This window comes from Mesoplodon bidens, assembly GCF_964165515.1.
Source record: "Mesoplodon bidens genome assembly, chromosome: 5".
In the NCBI taxonomy this organism is placed as follows: domain Eukaryota; kingdom Metazoa; phylum Chordata; class Mammalia; order Artiodactyla; family Ziphiidae; genus Mesoplodon; species Mesoplodon bidens.
The window spans coordinates 114,511,785-114,534,772 of record NC_138161.1 but is presented as its reverse complement, the minus strand read 5'-3'; the positions used below and the strand labels follow the sequence as shown (position 1 = coordinate 114,534,772).

Genomic DNA, 22,988 nt, shown 5'->3' with positions numbered 1-22,988 from the left:
GCCCGAGCTCGGCCACGTCTCAGCCTCCTTCACCATTTATGGTAGCTGAGCCTCTGTTTGGCCTTCACAGGCCAGTCAATCCCCACGCTGGGAGGGGGCCCTCGCTCACACAGGGCTGCTCTCAGAGCAGATCCACGTGGCTCTGGCAGAGTTCTTGCCGGGGACCTCTCTGTTTCTGCTTTGAAACATGCTCAGATGGGCAACCACCCAGGACCTGCCCCTCCCACAGACCTGGGGGCAAGGAGGACGGCCCCCAGGCCGAGTGGGAGGGCCTCCTGGGAAGAAGCAGGGCCAGCCCCCGGCTGGCTGGCCAGTGCACACGGGCACTTCACAGGAATTGCAGAGAACTCAGAGAGGCTGGAGAGAGCCTCTGCAGCCAGGCCACAGCCAAGTCAGGGCACCAGTGCTATTCCTCTATCCCTAGGGGCGACAATGGCCAGCCCCAGGGGCGAGAGTCAGCCCCACTCTGGGGCCAGGGGACTTGCACTCTGCAAAAGGGCAGGAAGTTTCAGTAGCTTGGTGATCTGGGTTAAAAAGGCCAGTGTGGCTCACGACCTTGGGGTGCTTAGACAAGTGACATTGATTTCTTGAGACCCTCAGACCCTTCTATGTAAGATGGGAAGAGCACTGCCCCCCACCCCTGGGCGGCTGCTGCTCACATACAGGGAGACTCTCCCCAAGAGGCCGAGCCCTGCAGGAACAAAGTGGGGAGGCATGTCTCCTGCTAGGCTGCTGGAAAAGCAGGGCATGGCGCATCTGTTCCAAGCGCCCAGGCCCCAGTCACCGGGGCAGCTGGGGGCCCGGGCTCAGCTGGGGCTGGGGAGTCAGGCTTACCTGAACACCTGGGGCCCAAGAAGTCCTTCCCTGGCACTGTCACCATGCCTGCTGATACCACAGCCCAGACAGCTCTGTCTTGAGTCTGTGGCTCTCCAGGGACTTCCTGGGACTAAGCGCTTGGTGCTGATCAATGGATGACAGCCATAATAATCAGATTACTGGACACCAGGCTGGTGAGGTATAAGAGCAAGCCTGGGGCGGTGGGGAGGAGCAAGGGCAGAAGGAAAAGGGGGACAAACAGTGGCCCTCTGGAAGCCTCAATACTGGCACACGTTACCCGGTGTCTCCCAGTGTCCCCCAGTGCGTGAGGGGTCATTTATGAGAGCCTAAGTCCTCCAGGGATACTTTATCTTTCAGTGCGTGCAGTTTTCTGCCTACCAGACTGGAAGCTTCTTGGGCCAAGGGAGTCTTTGCCTCTTTCCCCTGCGTCTTCCCTCAGCCTTGGTGGGGTGAAGGAGGGGTGGACTGGCCTTGCATGTCCATCTCCCATGGCAGACCCTGGTCACTGTGAGCTCCTGGAGGCCATCGCCTCCATCTGCCTGCCTTTAGGTGCGGTGCCCTTTCTCCAAAGCTGATGTGTTGGCAGGAAAGGTGCTTCCAGAGAGGTGCCCAGGGGCTCCTACCATGGACAGTGACCCGGGCGCTGCAGGACACCTGCCCCAAGGTGTTCTCGGCCAGACAGGTGTAGGTGCCATCGTCCTCTGGGAGGGCATCCTGGATGTGGAGCTCAGCCACGCCAGCCTCGCAGGTGGAGTGAGCGTACTGGATGGGCTGCCCTGTGGAGGGAAGCACAGGAAGGCTCAGGCAGGGAGCACCCAGTGGCAGGGTGTGAGCCCTGTCCTCAGCAGGGCAGCTGTTGTCATGACACTGATGTTCCCCATACTTGCTCAGCCCCACTGAGGGCTAATGATGTGTCAGGACCACCCCCAGCCAACTGGACAGAGGTTCGAGGAGGGGAAAAAGAGGCAGGTGCTAGGGAGGTAAAGGAGAGGGAGTGATTATGTGGATGGAGGAGCAAGGCTGGGGCTGGTAGGACTTGGGGGACAGATTCTGGAGGCACTTAGAATGCAGGCAGGAAAGGGACAGAGTTCTGTGCATTCTGTTTAAATAAATAGTCCCCAAATCCACATCCTAGACTTCCAGAATCCTGAGCCTGGAAAGAATCTGACAGGGTCATCTGGCCCATAGCCCAGCCTCAGGCAGAACAGACCTCACCCAGACTGCACATGAGGCTCCCGGCTCCTTTTAGATGTCTCCAGAAACAATGATTCCATTTCCCATTGCAGATATTTACCAGAAGCAATTCTGCACCCTCAACCTAACACTGCAATGACATGCATTTTAGGATTCACAGAAAAGATAAATACAGGGAACTAAAAAACGACTCTGGCCCTTTCTTCCAAGAGTCCCTTGCATGGAGGGCCCTTTATTCAGGTTACATAAAGTCCCGCATGGAGATAGAAGTGTGTGGCGTGAAATTCAGTGGTTTCTTTAATGCTATATGTTCCCGGGATTTTATCATTCCAGGATGTGAGCTTTCATTTCCAGGAAAAAAAAAAAAAAAAAAAGAATCTCATTACTGAAGATCCTGGCCTTAGAGCAGGAATGTTTCCATTCACCACATATGAAGCAACTGTCGGGCTCCTTCCCTTGTCAGCCCAGGCTCCTGGTTTGCACATCATAAAACTGGGGGTGGGCAGTGGGAGAGGGAGAAAGTGAAGAAAAAGGTCCTCTCCCTGCAATCCAATGTTTTCTTCTGCACATAGCAACACTTCACATCTCCATGACAGGCACTGCCAAGTCAGCCACAGGGCCAGAGGAAAGAGACCGCACTTCATAGAAGTGGGGCTGGGGGCTGGGAGAGCCAGGGGCCAGGGTCCTGCTACTGAGAGGACTGAACACCCGTGTGTGTGTGTGTATGTGTGTGTGTGTGCGTGCATGTGTGTGCATGTACCTAAAACCTCTCTTCCTTGGGAATACCAGTGCATTCCGTGACTGCCATCTAAGTGCCTCTGCTGTTGAAACCTGTGCCAACAAGCTGTTTGAGAGCCCTCCTTTTACTGGAGCATAGCTCATTTTGGCTCCACAGGCATGGGGTGAAATGGTGGCTCCAGAAAGGAGTTGTTGACTCAGGGCAATCAGAACTAGGCAACACAGAACTCCCAGCTCCAAGACTGGTGAGATCAGAGTTGGCGGCCAAGGGTCCCCGACTTGTGCATGATCGCCCTCTAGTGGGAAGAGTGTGAAAATGCCAAGATTCGCCAAGAGTAAGGTGGGGTTGCTTTTCAGTTTGGAGAGGTGTAGACCAGGGGTCAGCAAACTCCTGCTCGTGGGCCAAATCCCACTTGACGCCTGTTTTTGTATAGCCCAAAAGCTAAGGATAGTTTCTCATATTTTAAATGGTGGGAAAAAATCAAAGGAAGAATATTTCATGACGTGTGACAATTGTGTGAAATTCACGTGTCCATAAATACAGTTTTATTGCAGTACAGCCACACCCATTCATTGACATGTTGTCTCTGGCTGCGCTCTGTGCCATGACAGCAGAGTTCAGTAGCTGTGACAGAGACTGCGTGGTCTGCAAATTTGGAAATACTTACCCACTGGTCCTTTATTGACAATGTTTCTTGATGTCTGGCCTGGAGTGTGAGCCAGGCGGAAGGGAAACTCTTGCTCAGAGCCCTTCCTTTAGTCTTTAACATCCGTGCTCTGTTCCAGCTGCAAGGAGGCTGCCTCCTCGCAGTCAGTCACCGAATCCGATAGGAGCTCTGTCCGTAGTGAGGGGTGGAGACCCCAATTCTCACCTCTCTGCCCAAGAAGACCACAAATAGGGAGACCCCAAGGCAACTTCTCTCACTGACTAAAGATCATTTCTAGCAAAGCCTAAGCAAACTATACCGATGAGGCAGGTTCACAGGCAACACGGCAATGGTGCAGAAATGACCGGGCTATTTGGTGCACAGGTGACGGGCCGCTGCTCCCTTAAGGAGCCTATCCCATCAGCGTGAGAGCCGGCAGAGGCCCAAACCTTCTGTTCCAGCCCAACTCCTCGCCAATAAAGAAGCCGATGCCCAAAGAGGTAAAGGGGGGTGTCCAAGGTCACCCGACCACTCGATACAGAGAAGGACAAGTGCAGATGCTTCATCCTCCCCGCAGATCCCCAAAGCAGACCCCACCCAATTTCACCAATCTTATGAACTGTTCTCAGTTCTGATAATAGAGTACTCCCATACTTTTGGAATTTAAAGGCTTTTTTTTTTTAAAAAAAAGAGAAGGGTGATAATATATAATATTTTTTTTTTCCAAAGGACCTTACTTGGCAAAAAAAAAAAAAAAAAAAACTTAGGATGTCTCTATAGGACTATAATGTTAAAAAGAATTGCTGGTCTATAAACCCCCAAACCACTTGTCGCTAAATAAAAGGCAAGATCCCATGAGCAACTGCGAGTGTGGTTCATTAATCTGTTGGTTTATTTGTTCATTTTTTGACTCAACAAATATTTATTGAGGCCCACTCTGAGCCTGGCCATATGAAAAGGAACTAAATTGCTTGTGCACCTGGGTGCCAGGCATCTCATTAACTGTTTTATATAAAGGATCTAATTTAATTTTCACAACTGCCACCCTGGAAGGTAGGTGGCATTATTCTCATCTTGCAGACGAGGAGCTCAAGGCTCAGACAGGAGTAAAACTTGCCCAGTGTCCCCAGCCAGGCATTAGCAGACTCCCAGGTCCCGTGCTCTCTCTGTACCCCGTGCTTCCTTCTCATGCATAAATGGTTCAGAGTGATAGGTGGGGAGGCCAAGTGAGAATGCAGGCAGGGTCAAGGGCCCAGGCAGCTGGAGCAGGGGGGACTCACCATTGAGCAGCCAAGTAATTCGGGGCACCGGGGTCCCCTGCACCGAGCACTGCAGCACAAAGTCCCGGCCCTCAACGACAGTGCAGTCCTTTAGGACACTGGAGAATGAGGGGGCCGCCTCCATCACGGCCAGCCCTGTGAAGGCAAAGAACAGACAGGCCGTCTCAGATCACAGCTGACCTGTGCTGTTGACTGACCGGAGGCTGACACCTCACTGCCCTGGGCGCCCAGGGCTTGCCTCTTTGGTGGCCTGGCTTTGCCTGACCCATCATCACACAGGGAAGCAGGCAGCACCACTGAGGCAGAGACCTGGAGCCTGAGGCAGTCACTGGCAGGGGCTTTTTCACTGTCACAAGACACTCCAGGTCTGGGAGTGCTCAGGATGAGGCTGGCCTCCTCTCCTCCGGGACGCAAGTCCCCCCCACCCCACTCCCCATCTTGTCTTGACTTTCACTATCCTGGAGCATCCGCAGAGCTCCTCCTTCCCCCTTTCTTGGCCCTATCCTACTTTCTGGTGTCTTTTATCGTCTTTGACGTGTCTCATCAGACGATGCAAACATTTTTTTATTTTTTTTAAATCCTTGGCCGAAATGTTTCATTAGATTGAAAATGTGGATAAAATAGATTTTTTTTGGAAAACATAAATGCCTAAGCTGACTCAAAGAACAATTTATAAATTAAAAAAATAGACGGGCAACCTCTATGATCTAATCATAGAAATATCCCCTTATGGTTTACTCAAGAGATATATGTACAAGGATGGACACTGAAACATTGTATGTAATAGCTAAAGGCCCTGCACACTCTTGTGAATATCTTTTTCACTTGTAGAGACCACATGCCCATTGGTGAGGACATTTCAATTTTAAATTATTATAATTAATTTTTCCAATTCCAGGACAGAATCAAATGACAAGGACTTACATGGGTTCTAGTTTTCCAACCTAGGCCAGTGATTCAGAAGCACTGGGGGCCTGGGACAATGCATTACTCAGTCCCCCTCATGATTCTGATGCACATTCTCACTGAGAACCACTGAGCTGAACTTTCCAGAAGCCTTCTAAATAGGTGAGTTGGGGAGTATTTTGTAGTTTGGGGGCCATAATTAAGAGCAATAGGGATAGAAAATCTCTTCTACAATACCCAGAATATGCTGCAGAAGAGTCAAGGTAGCTGATAGCTGAGAAAAGGCAACTGGGTTTGGTGATGAGAAGATATCTCACTGGTATTTTTCAAGAGAAGCTATTCAATACAGTGATGAAGGGAAAACCATATTATACAGCAAAGGTTTAAGGGCAAAGGCTAATATTCGAGGGCTTACCAGGTACTTTTCCAGAGGTGACAATGCCACGAGACTGCTATCTTTAGCTCGTTTTATAGATGAAGTTCATAATTTCCCATAGTCAAGACCAATGGTGAAGCAAGGCTTTACACCCAGTTCTCTGACTTTACATCCACACTTCCTCCTCTAGCCCCGAGCTCCCCTAAAGGGAGAGCAGGCAGGGGGAGCACAGCTACAAGTCAGGATGTGGTGCATCTGAATGGGACTGGTACTGAGGGAAGGGATGCCAGCCTATCTGGACAGGTGGGGGAAGGTACCACCTCCACCCCTTTGGACGGCATCAAACTCCCTCATTAGAGAAATGCCTTTGGGAGTCACTGAAAACAATATGGGCTTTTGTGTCAGACCAACATGGGTTAGGAATATGCTATTTTTTACAAGGCATGGGACCTTGAACAAGTCACTTAACCTCACTCCAGCTCAGTGTTCTCATTTGGAAAATGGGTGTAACTCTATCTCATAAGATTGTTGGGATAACTACATGGGGCCATGCAAGTAAAGCTTTGAGCAAGAAGTCTGGCACATTGAACAGGCTTTCAGTGGGGGATTAGCTGCTATTATCAGATGGAAGCTGGGCGTGGAAACTGGAGCACTAACTCCAGGGAAGCCAGGGAAGCAGCAAGTTTTGGGGTAAAAGAGAGTGGAGAGAGAGCGTGGGAGCTTGAGGGTCAGTGAAGCAGAAGGAAGATTTTTTTTTTCTTTTTAGTTGAGGGGAGACCAGAGCACACCTGTAGGGAGGAGAAAGAGGCCTCTAGATAGGGGGACGGGGAGAGACTGAAGAAATGCTGGGAGAGTCAATCATTATTAGACCCGACCTCTGTGGGGATGGGAGGGATGGAAAGAGAAGTCTTGGTAAGGAAAACAGGCAGCTTTTCTGCAGTGACAGGAAGAAAGAGAGGAAGAGGCGTTAGACAACCTACATCTTGGTGAAGCCTTCTAGAGAGCAGCTAAGGAGAAAGGCAGTCAAGCAGGACTTCTGGAATGGCAGACTAAGGACCTCCATAAGTCTGCTCCTCCAGACAAGGAACAGGAACGCTGGCAAAAGTACTCAACATCGGGCTTCCCTGGTGGCGCAGTGGTTGAGAGTCCGCCTGCCGATGCAGGGGACACGGGTTCGTGCCCTGGTCTGGGAAGATCCCACATGCCGCGGAGCTGCTGGGCCCGTGAGCCATGGCCCCTGAGCCTGTGCGTCCGGAGCCTGTGCTCCGCAACAGGAGAGGCCACAACAGTGAGAGGCCCACGTACCGCAAGAAAAAAAAAAAAAAGTACTCAACATCACCTTTCTCAGAACTCTGGAAATTACCCAAAGGCTTGCAGCATTCTGAGCGGCCTTCATTCTAAAACAAACAAGCACACAGCTGAATCTTGGTAAGAACAGCAAGCTTTGTGGCATGCCCAGTTTCCACCCCCTTGCCCAGCTCTGTGGTGGCTTTAAAACCCACATTGTCTTTCACCCCCAACTTGCTGCAGGTACAGTCTCCACGAACAGCTTCCGTTTAATAAGAGTAACTAACACTCCAACCAAAGCTCCTTGGTTTTTAACCTTTGGTGGACACAATGTTAGGTGAGTCCCCCGCCCTGACACAGAGCCCTGGATGATGAAGCTCAGGTTCCCAGAGCTGGGACCTCTGCCTACAGGTGCTCCCACCTCCAAATGAATGTATAATATTCCTTGCAGAGGAATTCACCAATGTAGTAAAATTCCCAATGAAGAAGTGAGTCAATGGTATACAGTGAAAAGCAAGACTAAGTCTCACCCCTTCCTGGACCCCCTATTTCTCTTCCTAGGGGTAACTTGTGGACCCTTCCAGAAGTGTTTATGCACACACAAGCATCAGTTTGCTTTGTGTACATAGATTTTTTTTCCTTTAACACAAACAGCATATGATACACACGGCTCTCTCTGTACTTGGCTTGTCCCCTGTGCTAACATATCTTGGACAGGTTTCACTAGCAGGGTCTACAGGTCAGGCACATTCGTTCCCCTGGCTTCATGGCATCTTACTGTGTGAATGAACTCGTAAGCTCTCTTTTTTGAAACATTTATTATGGCAAATTTCAAACATACACAAAAGTAGAGAAAGCTGTATAGTGAATCATCATATCCCTGTTTCTCAACTTTCATAATGGCCAATCTCACTTCATTCATACCCGCCACTGAGTCCCACCACACATGGATTATATCTGAAGTAAATATCAGAAATCATATCATTTCACCAGTAAATAACTCAGCTTATATCTCTAAAATATATGGACTTTGAAAAAAATCACCACGAGATCCACCATCACATCTTAAAAATAGCACTAACTCCTTTATACTGGATATCTTGTCAGTGCTCAAATTTATCTGATGTTCTTACAAAAAAAATTTTTTTAAAGGTGTCTCCATCAGGATCCATGCAAAGTCCATGTATTGCAACTATTGGTGTCTCTTGTGTGTCTTTTCATCTAAGTTTCCTACAGTTTGTTCCTTCTTTCCTTTTGGCTTGCAATTTACTTGTTGAAAAAATAGGTGAAGGTTATTTGTCTCAGAGTTTCCATCAGCCTGCAATGTGCTGTGGTTTAATAAGTTCCTCAGTAGTATGACATGAGTCTAGGGTCCCTAAGTAGCATTTAAAGTGAAGGGGAAATCTTATAGAGAGATAGATAGGTGCAAGGCTATTGAACACAGTTCTGTTACAGTAGTGAAAAAATGGAAACAATAGAAACAATCTAAATGGAAACAACAATAAGGCCACGCCTAAACATCATTCTATGAAATATTATACGGCCATTACAAAGCATGCTTTGTTTTTTTTTTTTTTTTTTGCGGTACGCGGGCCTCTCACTGTTGTGGCCTCTCTCATTGCGGAGCACAGGCTCCGGACGCGCAGGCTCAGCGGCCATGGCTCACGGGCCCAGCTGCTCCGCGGCACGTGGGATCTTCCCGGACCGGGGCAGGAACCTGTGTCCCCTGCATCGGCAGGTGGACTCTCAACCACTGTGCCACCAGGGAAGCCCCAAAGCATGCTTTTAAATGATATTAAAAAATATAGAAAGAAATAGTATAGAAAGATGCTTATGTAATGTGAGCAAATTAGAATAGTAAGCGGTATACAAACAGCACAAAGCTCAATTTGTTTTAAAAATATTAAACTATCATTTACTTCTGAGTCATAAGATTATATACATTGTTTAAATTCCTCTCAATGAACATGCACTACTTTTATAAACAGACACTATAATGAGCACAAAAGATGTGGCACTCGCATCACCTCACATCACTCTCAGTGTGTCGATCTGGTTCTCTGTGAGACTCGGCAGCTCACAGCTGGGCTGGGCCTGGGGCCTGGGCATGTTTATTCTGAGGTGATTCGGATGTGAACTCCCGATCAGGAATCACTCTCCTGGAGCAGTGACTCTGGCCTTGGCCGGTGGGTGGGGGCGATGTTTCTGTTGGGTGGTACACCCTGGGCAGGGGGCTGCAGGAGGTGACGCTTGTGTGGTGTATGAAGCACCCCACAAAGGTCCTCCCTCAGGGAACCCGGGGTGACCTGGAGGAATGTACTCACTTTTCACCAGGAGGGTCCAGCCACAGGACACCCGGCCTCGGACATTGGTGGCTGTGCAGCTGTAGTTCCCACTGTCCCTGGCCCGGGCTCTCAGGAGGCAGAGGTAATGGGTCCCCCCAGCTTCATAAACCTCGATGGTGCCTTCTCTTCTCTTCAAGGGGGCACCGTCCAGGAACCAGGTCACTTCGGGCTTCGGGATCCCTGAAACTACAGGGCCAGGTGAAGGACGGGAGGCCCCCGAGAGCACGCTGTACTTGTGGGGCGCAGGTAGGGGTGGAGAGGCTGAGCCGGAGGGCAGAGCCCAGTCCCGTGTGCAGCCGCCCTCCCGCTTGAACCTGCTTTCTTACCCCTCCACCCCACATCCCAAGACAGAGGCAGGGTCCTTGGGGAGGAGGGCTACAAGGTGATAAGCTAGGTCTCCAGGTCAGCCAGAGGGAGGAAAGAGGAGGGGACCCTGTGGCTTGTGTGTGGTGGAGATGGTGGAGATAGGTTTCCTGTGGAGGGTGGTGAGAATTAGGGCTCAGGGTCAATGCTGTCTCCAACCATGAACAATGGGTCACTGCTGGGAGTTTCTCCAGAACAAGAGACATGACGAGATTGAGTCTTTCCGGAGGGGAGACCCCTGTAAGGTGCTTCCTGGGGTCGGGGATGGGGCTCTAGTCCAAGGGGCCAGGGGATACAGGAGACTCTGACCACTGAGCGGAAGGAAGGGAGTGGCCACCCGGGGGCTAAGTGTGGGCACCAGTGGCCTCAGGCAGCTCTACTCACCCTCGCATCTGAACTTGACTGGCTGATCCTCACTGACTTCCTGGCTTTGGGGCTTGCTCTCAAATTTGGGGAATGTTGTGTCCCCCTGGCCCTCCGTGGGGACCTTCCTGGAAGCAACCTGGCTCACAGTGTCTTGGCTTCCCAGGCCACACTGCCTGGCATGGAGGGTGGCTGGAGGGCGAGCAGCTGGCTTCTCCCTCTCTTCTCTGGAAGGAGACAGGGCACCCGAGACTGGCACTCTCGGTGCCAGCTGCACTTTTGCGGCCTGCAGGGTGATGGTGCTGGAAGTCTTCTGCAGGACGGGGGTCCTCAGAGCCTTTCCGGGCGAGTCCCCCGCTGGCTCCGGCTCAGATTCCCTTGGGGGCTGAGGCTGGCTCCCCGTGGCCCAGGTCGGGGAGCCACCTCTCTGGATGTTGGAGCAGTTCTTACTCTCAGCTGCAGCCTCCAGACCATCCAGTTTCAGCCCCTGAGCGATTCCATTGGTCACTTCCTTCCTGATGTCTGAATTGGCCACCTTTGTTCCTCTCACAAGCGACCTGTTTGGTGGGTGTGTGGCGGGGGACAGTGGGGCAGAAGAAGGAATAGAACAATCATCTGGTTACACATTACAAGCCCAGACGGCAGGGATTACAAAAGCCCACAGATCAAGACAGAGTAAGAGCCGAGGTCTTTCTATGCAGTTTGCTCAGTTTCCAGCCAGAAAACAAGCAGCCATTCTCGGTCTTCCCTGCCCCTCATCCCCAGCCCAGTGCTCTATCCACACTTATTACATCTGCCCTTTTTCTCTTCTCCACGAGCCCCGACCTGGTTCAAACACGTGGTGTCCCCTGTCCACACTGGCCCTAACCCAGGTTCCACATAGCATGCACAGTCCATCTTTTAAAAACATAAATTGAATGATGCCATTTTAAGCTTAAGAATTTCCAACAGCTTTTCCACTCGATTAAGAGTAAAACTGAGCTGTTCAAGATGTGCTGCAGGGATGCCATGTGGGAGCTGGCTCCGCATGGACCCCCCGCAAGACACTGTCTCCAGTGCCTACCAGGCTGCAGCCCCTCAGGGTTCTTTGGGCCCCGGGCTCCCTCTCACCTCACCACTTTCACACCTGCAACACCTCTGTTTGGAACACTTTCTCCCTGAGCTTTTCGTCTCTTAGCTCATACTACTCCTCACAGGCCTGAGCTCAAACATCAAGCTTTCAAAAAGGGGTCCTCTGACACTCTACTCCAAATTAGCGCTTCTCATAGACTTATGTTTAGCGCTTATGTTTTGTGTGGCTCTGTTTAAGGCCCTTCTCTGCACCAGACAGCTCACCATGCATACCCAGCATCTAGCACAGAGCCTCACGCTCAGGAAAGGAAGCTCTCCCGATGAAGACATGCTGGGTGAGCAAGTAGATTCTGGCCTTGAACGTGGAGGGCATCCTTGCAGAGCAGTGCCCTTCCTAATGACAGCTAACTAGTAAAGATACTGAGCAGGGTCTCTGAGAGTCTCAATGCTGATGGCAAGCCTGACACAGGACCTGGACAGCAAATTACAATAGAATAAAACTAAACACCCCAAATAAAACAATGCCCCCCAAACAGTCAGTTCTCCCCGCTATACGGTGACTCAGAAATTCAGGGCATTTCCTGATGATGAGCCCTCTTTTCTCTCAGGGCATTTCAAGATGGAAACATGATAACCACAAAGCCTACACATACCTATTGGCAATGTCCAAGCCTGGAAAAAGGGAGAAGGTAGAAAGACCGTTAGTGGAATGTTTTATACACCAAGAACAGCAAGTGATACGACAACCATCTCTTGTTTATGACAGAGTTTGGCTTCCCAAACTCTCACTTTCCCCATCACCTATGGTCCTCCCTCCCTCTCTCCTTTCAGCTTCCCTGGTCCTGAACTTCTTGGGTTAATCTGATAAACTCCTCTGAATCCTGGAGACACTGTTAAGCTTCCAGCACTGCCCTGGGACCTTTATGGCAACCTCTGCTGCCCCGCCCTGGGCACTGGAGCTTCCTGTTCTCTAGCCCACAGAAGGAAACAAAAAACACTCTACTGAAAACTTCAAACCCAGAAAGTTTAACTTGCACGTAGCCCTCAAAAAGAAACCCCCAGTGATCATTTTTGACAAATACCTGCTTCATTTTAAAGTGTACAGAGAAAGTGTAATTTTATTCAGTTCTTCAAAGAAAAAACATACAATTACTAGATATGTTTTTCTTGCCACATGATTTTAAAACATTTTTATCCCAGAAAATTACAAAATATACAATAGTACAGAGAAGGATATAACAAACACTGAAAGCCTACACCCAGATTAGGGAAATATCAACCTTTTGCCAATCTTATCTATCCCTTTTTGTTTTGGTTATTTGAGGGGCTTTTTCTGGGAATATTTTCAAACAAAATGTCATTCAGTGCTTCAGAAGGAAACAGTTCTTTAAGTCAGTGCTGGGGCAAGTAAAGGGAGAGGAACTAAAACACTTCTCCAGATGACTAACAGCAGGTCCTGAGCCTGTAGTGAGTTGTGAAGTCAAATGCTATGGTCAGAACCAGGGTTTTTTCTTTTCTTTTTTTAAAATTGCCAACGTTTTCTTATGTGGTAGTCCTACACTTTATTTATTTTTTTATTTTAAAATATTTATTTATTTATTTATTTATTTATTTATTTTGGCTGCACCGGGTCGTAGATGCGGCACACAGGATTTTGTATTTTTTTTTAGTTTCAGCATGTGGGATCTAGTTCCCCAACCAGGGATTGAACCCCGGTCCCCTGCATTGGGAGCACGGAGTCTTACCCACTGGACCACCAGGAAAGTCCGCAGGGTTTTTTCTTTTAATGGTGTAGAATGGAAGAGAAAATGCCAGCATGTATTGTACATACTACTACTCAGGATTGTTTCATAAAACTTGTTTTAGTTAAATCTCTCTTTCTCTCTCTCTCTCTCCATCTATCTGTCTATTTATCTATCTATCTATCTATCTCCTGGGTTGCAATGTAGAATAAGTTTCTTTCTGTGGGTAGTGAACACACTTGGGCCAAAAATGTACAGAAAGCAAGAAGGGGTATTTTCTGAGAAAGGAAAGAGATGGGGAAGAGGAAAGTCAAAGAAATGAGGGTAAGAAAGGAGGAGGAGAGAGTAAGGTCATTTCCCTCCCAGATCCCCAAATCCCACCCCGCTCAAGGTTCCCGCTAGAATAAAGTGATGTCAATCCCCTTCCCCCTCCACACACTCTGGCTTCCGCAGGCTGGATTTGGCAGAACCAAGGGGAATGTAAGGGAGAGGCATATTCAAAGAGGTTTCAAGAGAAGAGTTTACTGGGGCTGATGACTACAGCAAGAAGAGACAGGAGTCAAAGGCGATGTCGAAATGCCCAGGCTGGTGGGAAGCAAAGAGTTACATTGAGGGAGCACCTGATCTGAACGACAGGATGGATGACAAGATCAATTTCAGGCAGGTTAAATCTGAGGTGATGGCAAGACATTAGCAATGCCCACTCTTCCAAAAGGCAATTAGAGATGTAAATAAAAAAGGAGTCTGAGGGCTTCCCTGGTGGCGCAGTGGTTGAGAGTCCGCCTGCCGATGCAGGGAACGCGGGTTCATGCCCCGGTACAGGAATATCCCACATGCCGTGGAGCGGCTGGGCTCGTGAGCCATGGCCGCTGAGCCTGCGCGTCCGGAGCCTGTGCTCCGCAACGGGAGAGGCCACAACAGTGAGAGGCCCGTGAGTCTGAGCAAGAAGGAAAAACTGAACACAGGTGTGCAGACACACGTGAAGCATCTTCTTCCGTGGCCGTGTCTGTGCTACCCGCCTACCCTTTCTTCTGATTCAAGACCCTGCCCCTGGGGAGGGACACATGAGTAGGTAAGTGTGACACGTGTAACACACAGACACGTAATGAACAAGCAGCTCCTTCTAGGAGGGTAGGGACTCCAGGAAGGGACGGTCCAGCACTAGCCCTCCCACCACCTGATACCTTGGATGGAGAGCTCAGCAGACATGGAGGCCTTCCCTGACCCGTTCACCACCATGCACGTGTACACTCCCACATCATCTTGGTTGACCTCGTGGATTTCCAGGACTTGCACCCCATTCTTCTCAGACATAGACACACGGGAACTGGGCTGCAGGGGAACATCTCCCTGTGGATGGCATAGGCAGCTTGGTCAGAGAAACTGCTCACCTTTGACTCTGTCCTACCTCCTGTCAATCCAGGTGGGACAGACACCAGGCATGCACAGCAGGGCCCTCTGCTCTGGGCTCTGTCAACATGCTTGGAGAGCAGCCTGAGGGCAACCCAAGGGTCCTGACTCGAGGTGCATGGATGCGCTGTGGTGTTCGGTCCAGCTGAGGGCAGGTGTATGGAACCTGTTTCGAAGGAGCCCTAGTTTGAGGTGGGAAATCCTATATTCCTCACTTTAGTTCTCCTCTGTCTCCCTCTTCCTTTTATTGATGTTCCAGGGTCAGTACAGGAGAATCAGGAAACAGGGAAAAGGCATCCTGTCACTCATTTTTATTCAGGAGTTCCATCTGTGAAAAAGCTGCTCTCCCTGGCCTTGACCCCCAGAGCTCCTTGCTGCCCTGTTAACATGGGCTGCCCACCCCCCCTGCTGCCTCCTCTTCTCCCTCCCCCACCCCTCCCCCACCTCTGTCTTCACATTGTTCAGCCCTGAATGATTTATAAAGCACTCCCACATGGAGCCTCCCAACAGTATTTGGAGGTAGGTGGGATTATCTCTGCCTCATAGATAAGGAAACTGGGGTTCTAAGAGATCAAATGCTTTGCCCAGCATCTCATGCTTTGTCAGTCGGGGAGCTGTGGCTTGAAATCAGCCCCAGACTTCAAACTCCATTCTCTTGACATGGTCAGGTCTGTTTTGACTCGGAAGTTTTATACTGTTTTGTGAGTGTGTGGATTACAGGACATCGTGGGCTGAGTAACACAGGGAGAGTGTGCAAACAGGGGTAAGAACGGGCACGGCTACCAAACACATGAGAACCTCAAGGACGCTCTACGGTTGAAGTGGAAGGGACTGATTGGGGAGACAGACTCCCCGTAGTCCAGGGATCTAACCCAGAGTCAGGGCAGACAAAACCTCACCTTGAGCCAGGAGACCTGTGGCTGGGGCCGGCCAGTGATCTTGCAGGAGAACCGCCCCATCTGTCCTTCTCTGACCACTGCTCGGCCCAGCTTAGTAGCAAACTTTGGTGGGCATTCTCCCCAGATGCTAGGACGGGTCTCCACCGCAGGGGCTGCAAATCTGTCCCTGGAAAGAAATCAGCAGAGAATCTACAGCAATGCAGATGCTTTTCTCTCTGTCCCCACTCAAGTTAAGTTGGGCTCAGAAACCAGCAAAGGGCAACCTTCCCAATTCTGTGTCTCAAACACATTTCTGGAAAAATCTGTGGCACCAAAACCTATTTCCTCCACCTCCTGAGCATGCAGCTAGCCTTCAGTTACTAGCCTCCCTTGAAGTTAGGTATGCTTGAATTCTACTAAGGTCTGGCCAAAGCTGGGCTTTGGCCAACAGACCGTGATCAGAAAGCAGAAACACCATGTGCCATTTCTAGGCTGGACCCATCAAAACCTCCTGTGCTATTCTCCCCAGTCTCTCTTGCCCACTTTTCTGGCTAGATGCAGAGAGTCCTGCTGAGGCTCCAAGGCCTAGGAGATGATGGAGCCACAAAACAGAAGGAGCCTGGGTCCCTGAAAGATAATGGGAAGGTTTTCTACCTGTCCAAGAATATGTGAACTGACTTTGCTTGAGTAAGAAATCACCTTTCCCTGTGTCAAGCCATTCCAATTTGGGGCTTGTCTGTTATAGCAGCCACTGTTACTTACCCTCACCAATTTAGGCTTACTTGCCATAAGAAATTCACATACTGACTGCCTCTTCTAAGTCTGCTTGTTTAAGTCTTCTGACTATTGCCTTGGTTACTAGGGACCCCTGCAGACTATGGCCACATAGCCCACTTCCATTTAGCAACTGGACTAGTCAAAGGGGTATCTATAGAGGCCTCCAGGTCAGGAGGTGCCGTGTGACTGACACATCACACCACAATAGGCTCCCGCTTTAGTTATCATAACCCAAGATGTTTGAGAAGACTTGCTCCCCAGGCTGTTCTGCCAAGGCCTCAGGAAACGCCAGTTACCTTACGCTGGGTTGGACATCCTGGAACTTACCCCAAGGCTTTGGAAACAAGAGGCTGAGCATGCTTCTTCACAAAGCCCCCTGCAAGTAGGAAACAAAGAGAAAGAGGCTTGAAAAGTCTGGTCTGAGCCACAAACTGGGAGCAACAAAAGCCAGAAATAGTCAGCGGGGGCAGGGGGTGGATAATGATGGTAAGAGTTCACCCTGACCGAGCCCATACTGGGTCAGGCTCTATGGTGGGCACTTTACATGCATCGTTGCATGGATTTCCCGCAATACTTTAAGGAGGCTGGTATTACAACATCCTTCTATTTTTTTAAACAGGTGAGAAAAATGAGATTCGGAGACATGAAGTCGCCCACGTGAGTCACAGAGCCAATAATGGTACAGGAAAGCATCCCGGTCTACCTATTCTAGAACACTCCACCATTCTGCTGAGTGGTTATATGGCCCTAGACCTTCCACTCGGGGATGATCTGTGGCGATCAGGACCTCTCCAGAAAAGGAGCCAGTTGAACAGACAGGGGAGATGCACATGCATCTCTCTCACCACATCTATTCCTGTTTGACCCAGTCACCACTCCACCCTTCCACTTAAAGCCCAGCAAACAGCAGGATTTGTCCTGCTGGAATGGAGCAGATCACAGGAGACAAGCTCCAGAGCAGCCAGCACCTCCCAGAACCTGCACCAGCAGGACACTGGGCACTGCCAGTCCTGGGTGAGGTGCTGCTGTGCTGGGCGGGAAGCAGTTAAGTAGCAGACTGTGCAAGGCAGCTGGGGTCAGCTCCTTTATCCTACTGCTGCTGCTGGGAGGAACAACCCATCACGTGACCAGGAAGTGACTACAAAGCAGTGGGGTGTTTTTGAGGAATGGGGAGGGGGAGAGGAGGACATTTTTGAGATGACAATCAGCCTGGAAGTCGTTCTCTTTCTGCGACAAACTAGGAATGTTTATAAAACTCCACCCAAGGCACGCATGGAAAGGGTAGAAGTCATTCCCTGATATCGGCAGGCAGCTGCAATGGGAGATCTGCAGGGTGTCTCCCGGAAAAGGGTAAACTTCCTTAAATTCCAGCACTGATCACATCTATGTGAATGCATAGGAACATAGGAATGGAAGGTGAAGATCATGGCTGAGTACTTCCCTCAGCCATATCTGGTTTAAGGTTATACCAGGGCCTTAGTGAAAAAGGGTTAATAACAATTATTAACAATTATGTTATTATAACATAACATAATAACAATTATGTTATTAACAAGGTTAATAACAATAATAACATCACATTTAAGTTGTGATGCCACATGGGTTGACAACTGTTGTACATGCATTCTGCTTAACGTAACTATTTAGTGAGCCGTGTATAGTTTTCATCCCATAATGTGGGTTTAGTTCTTGTCATTCAATTCTCTGTTCAAGGTTAAAAGAATTTATAAGCTGATAAAAGGAGAGACCTGTTCTGGGAGGGCCCAACTGACAACTGCAGTCAAGATGCTGGGGTCCCTCGGACACCACTGGAGGAAGTTCTTTTAGAAGGTATTTGAGCAAATGCAAATCATCAGCTTTAAAGATGCTCTGCTCTTAGATCAGCATCTTCCTTTCTGTCTCTCCAGTTAAAGGAAATGATGCTAAAAGTAGGAAAGAAAGTTTACAAAGCTACTCACTTTGGTCTTGTTTGTAGTAGTAAATATTGGAAACAACATAAATGTCACACAGTAGGGAGGCAATAAGTGGCACAGTAAAATGTACAATTAGACATCTTATTCTGCCACCATATTATGTTTAAGAATATATGAAACATGCAGAAATATGTTAAAAATATTATATCATTTGCTCTTCAGCACACTCCAGCTGGGCTGTGATCCTCTCCACTCCACTGAGCTCCATTCCGACCACCATCTTGCCAAACCCAGTGGTTAATCCTCTTCACAATCTCACTCAGTAGCACTTGACAGCAGGGGCTACTCCTCTCCAAAGCACTTTCTCCTCCAGACTCTCCTGCTTTTACCAGGTTGCCTATTCTTTCCTCAACCTCCTTCTCTTCTGGAACTTTATCTCTGAGAGCACTCTAGGGCTGAGTCTTGGGTCCTTTCCTCAGCACTATGGACTCTTCCCCAGGGGGGTCTTAGTCCCATAGCTTTAAATAATATCCATAATAACTCCCAAACCATACTCCCACCAGAACTTTTTATTCCTCAGAAGTATCCAGGCCAGTGCCCAGCACATAGTAGGTATTCAAATATTTGTTGAACGAATGAATTTTATGAAAAAAAGAGCAGCAGGCAAAATTTTCTATTCAATGTGATCATAATCAGGTAAAAATAAGATAAAATACCCAAACATAGTGAAACAACCAGAAGAAAATATATCAAAACGTAATTGCCTCTTATACAGGCTCTACTCCACAGCATTAGGCACACACCAATCACTAAGACTCTCATCTAAAATATCCAGGTACCATTCACTGCACTTATCATGCTACTGTACCACTCATTTCACATTGGGGTAAAGATTTGATAAAAATTAGACTGGTCAATAGGTAACCAACAAGGACCTACTGTATAGCACAAGGAACTACACTCAGTATTCTGTAATAACCTATAATGGAAAAGAACCTGAAAAGGAATATGTGTACATATAACTGAATCATTGTGCTGTACACCTGAAACCAACACGATATTGTAAATCAACTATACTTTACTAAAAATAAATTAATTAATTAAAAATTAGACTGATCAACAGATGAATGAATAAACAATATAAGGTCTATCTATACAATGAAATATTATTCAACCATGCAGAGGAATAAAGTAATGATACATGCTACAACAAAGATTAACCCTGAAAATTTTTGCTAAGTGAAGAAAGCCAGACACACAAAAAATGTATGATTCCATTTATATGAAATGTTCTGAAGAGGCAAATCCACAGAGACAGAAGGCAGATTGAGTGGTTGCCAGGGGCTGGGGGGAGGGGGGAGTGGAGTGACTGCTCAATGGGTGTGGGGTTTCTGTTTGGGGTGATGAAAAGTTCTGGGGCTAGACAGTGGTGATGGCTGCACACCATTGTGAATGTGCTTAATGCCACTGAGTTGCATGCTTTAAAATGGTTAAAATGCCAAATTTTATGTAATATGTATTTTATCACAATAAAAAAATTATACTAAGAATCTTTAAAACTCTTGGGAGCTAAATGTCTTAATCCAAAGGCTAAAATTCCTTTACTCCTTAAAAGATAGAGCAAAAATATGGCATTTCCTCAAAGAATACCAAAAGTGTGCTGTTTGGAGGTACTTCTGTATCAGAGTAAGAGCAGTTTATGGTACAATCCAAAGGTAACATATAAAGCAGTCAGCTAAAAATGGAATTGAGGAATGCTCATCTTAATGTGTGTCAACACCAGAAACATACATCAAAGCAAACAGAGAATTTGGGCTAAAATAGCTAACAGGGTCTATTTATAGGCAAAAATTTGAAGTTGCAAATTGTCAGATAAGGCAAAATTAATTTTGTGAAAGTATGAAAATCTGGCAGAACTGCAAGGCTATGTAGAAAAATAAGTGGAAAGGGGATTAAGGTAGAAATGCCAAAAATAGAAGGGTAAGTTAAGAGTATCGGTGAAGACAGGACCAAGTTAGTGAGAGGGAAAAAAAGGCCAAGGCACCAAAGGTATTTAAACAGTCATCTCAGATTGTTCAAGAATGAGTAAAAGAGGATGCTAGCAGGTTTTAGGAATGAAAAGTTCAATAGTGGAGATACTAAGCACATTTTGTCAAAGACTGAGTAGACACAGAGAATGCTGCTGAAAGAGGAATAATGTGATCATGATGGTAAGAAGAAGAAATACTTCTAAAAATGTGCGATGATATAATTTATCATCCATACAGAGACTCTGGACACTGAAAGGGGCATAATTAATAACTCTGCCCGGACAACAGGAGTAAATCAGGACTGTTCCAGGCAAACCAGGGAGCAGTCACCCCACTTGCAGGCAACTTCAAAGCAGATTTTAAGGACTGCTTAAGATAGTGGTTCTTCACTCAATCAGAACAAATACCCACTTTTTATAACATGTATTTAGCAATGTCCCCTGTGCCATGTTGAATCAATATTTGCCGCTAACCATCCACATATATAATTTCAAAAAGAAAACAAATGTAAAGCCCTGACTAAAATGCTAAGGAGAAACAAAAGGAAAGGGAAGTATAATAATGTTTATTTCAATATGAAATTTCAATATTTTGATATTGTACATCAATATCAAAATAGACATGCTCAAGCATGTCTATTTCAATGTAAATGCCCAGGCACTTTAGAAGACATAATGAAATAGATGCCTGCACTGACTCATATGCATGTTTGGATTTGAAGGTGAATGATCAAAAAACACACTGTACAAGTAGTCATGGAAATGAAGGAACACAGGTATACAGGTGGACGCTAGAATAAAAAGTAGTGTTAGCGATGTTATATGTCAATTATATCTCAATAAAGAGAAAAAAGAAAAAATTAGTATAGTAAAAAGAAAGAGTAGTGTTAGGATAAATAACAGAGAAGACATTATATAACAAAGAAAGAATGAAACCTTAAAAGAAGATAACACAGCAAAACAAGTTACAGACCACTGAAGTAGAGAACATGGGGAAAAAAATGACTGTAAGTGTGGTGTCAAAACAATTTTCTGCTGTATGACATGGGATCCTTGAGACCTCATCTGTACTAAAACACTGATTCAGTCCCTATTATGCATAAGGCATTAGTTAGAGCTTCAGCAAGTAGACTGATGTGTGTAATAAAAGAAGCTAGAATAAAACTTGAGCCTTAAGAGAAAGGAAAAGTGCTTCAAAGATGGGGGAGGGGACACCCCAGAGCAGGGCCTATTGAAGATCTTGAGTTTCAGTTTAAAGGTGGATCATTGGAGGATTCGAACGGAGGGAATGATAAAATCCCATCTGAATTCTTTGAAAGATATTTTTAGCAGCAATGTGGAGATTAGAGTGGGGGATGGGTAGAAATGGGGAGACCATTTGGAAATCTGTGCAACAGGACAGAGTGGATAGGACCACGATGGTGGCAGTGGGGACAAACGAGTATGGGCACAGCAGGATCTGGTGACTGACCAGGGAAGGGGAGGGAGGGAGCACTTGAGGATGACGAGGTGGCTGGGCTACCCTGATTCCAAAGGAGGTTTGGGTTATCACCTGTCAAGGTTTCAGCTGTGTCTTCCAGAGGGCACTAAAGTCCTAACCATAAATGTTAATGCACCTCTGCCAGGGGCTGCCTGTCACTGTATAAATGGGGGCCTCACCCTATATAAACAGTTCACTCTACAGCCTCCACTCAGGCAGGGAGCTTTGGAGGTCACTGCCACAGTCCACGTTCAATGGAATGTACACACGTACATTATTCTTACACTATGACACTCAATAACAAGTACAGTTGACCCTTGAAGAACACAGTGGTTAGGGATGCCAACCCCGTGCAGTGGAAAATCTACGTACTCTATCTCTGCCTCAAAAATGAAGGAATTGGGCTTCCCTGGTGGCGCAGTGGTTGGGAGTCCTCCTGCTAATGCAGGGGACACGGGTTCATGCCCCGGTCTGGGAAGATCCCACATGCCGCGGAGCGGCTGGGCCCGTGAGCCATGGCTGCTGAGCCTGCGTGTCCGGAGCCTGTGCTCCGCAACGGGAGAGGCCACAACAGTGAGAGGCCCGCATACCACAAAAAAAAAAAAAAAAAAGAGAAGGAATTGATACATGACTCACCCAAGGGCAGGAAGCTGAAGCTGTTCTATATAATCAGGACTCAAACCCTAGTTCTTTTGATTCTGCATATTGTGATCTCTAATTGAACACAAACTTCCTCCCACACTAAGTTAATTTAAATATCTGTAAAATGAAAATACAGGTGCTCTATTTATTGAAAAAAAATCCAAATATAAGTGGACTCATGCAGTTCAAAACTGTTATTCAAGGGTCAACCATACATCCTTGCATAGAGGCTAAGGAGGTTATCCCAGGGCGCCTAGTAGACATTTCAGGAGTTCTATTTGGGTCCCCAGGAAACTGATGCACTAAAGAACCAATTCTTCCTCAGGGGGTTGAAATAAAATATCCACCACTTAGAAGACAAATTACTTCCTGGTCATTGATGGATAAGGCAGTCATATATCCTACCCAATGAGTTCAAAGGAGTAGTGACATGAAGTTTTGTTTTGGAGTGGGGAATAGTTCAATAAATTGCGGCCAGTGATCTCTCAACTGTCTTAAATAAGTACTCTAAAGAGGAATTTAGATCCTCTGCAGAGACAAAATAGCTGTTTTCTTTAGAGTCTTCCTTCTGAGGCCAAGGATCACAGGCATCCCAGCTCATTTCTCAAGAGTCACTTTCCACTGTGATTCCCTCCCAAAACACCAAGCCAAGTAGCAGGTATTCCCTTCAGTACTTAACTCAGAAAGACTGATTTTGTATCAATTTATCA

At 47.5% G+C, this 22,988-nt stretch overlaps 1 protein-coding gene across 3 annotated transcripts in view; it reads right to left on the bottom strand.

The window, feature by feature from the left end:
• MYLK (myosin light chain kinase) overlaps positions 1 to 22,988 on the bottom strand; it is a 294,914-nt gene that overhangs the window by 104,294 nt on the left and 167,632 nt on the right. For all 3 annotated transcript variants that reach the window (XM_081235669.1, XM_081235665.1, XM_081235666.1), the window contains exons 4-11: positions 16,542 to 16,590; positions 15,459 to 15,624; positions 14,334 to 14,499; positions 12,061 to 12,079; positions 10,358 to 10,893; positions 9,590 to 9,796; positions 4,697 to 4,831; positions 1,461 to 1,613 (exon numbers count right to left, since the gene is read on the bottom strand). In XM_081235669.1, coding sequence (XP_081091795.1) covers positions 1,461 to 1,613; positions 4,697 to 4,831; positions 9,590 to 9,796; positions 10,358 to 10,893; positions 12,061 to 12,079; positions 14,334 to 14,499; positions 15,459 to 15,624; positions 16,542 to 16,590 — 1,431 coding nt within the window. The remainder of the gene's footprint in view (positions 1 to 1,460; positions 1,614 to 4,696; positions 4,832 to 9,589; positions 9,797 to 10,357; positions 10,894 to 12,060; positions 12,080 to 14,333; positions 14,500 to 15,458; positions 15,625 to 16,541; positions 16,591 to 22,988) is intronic.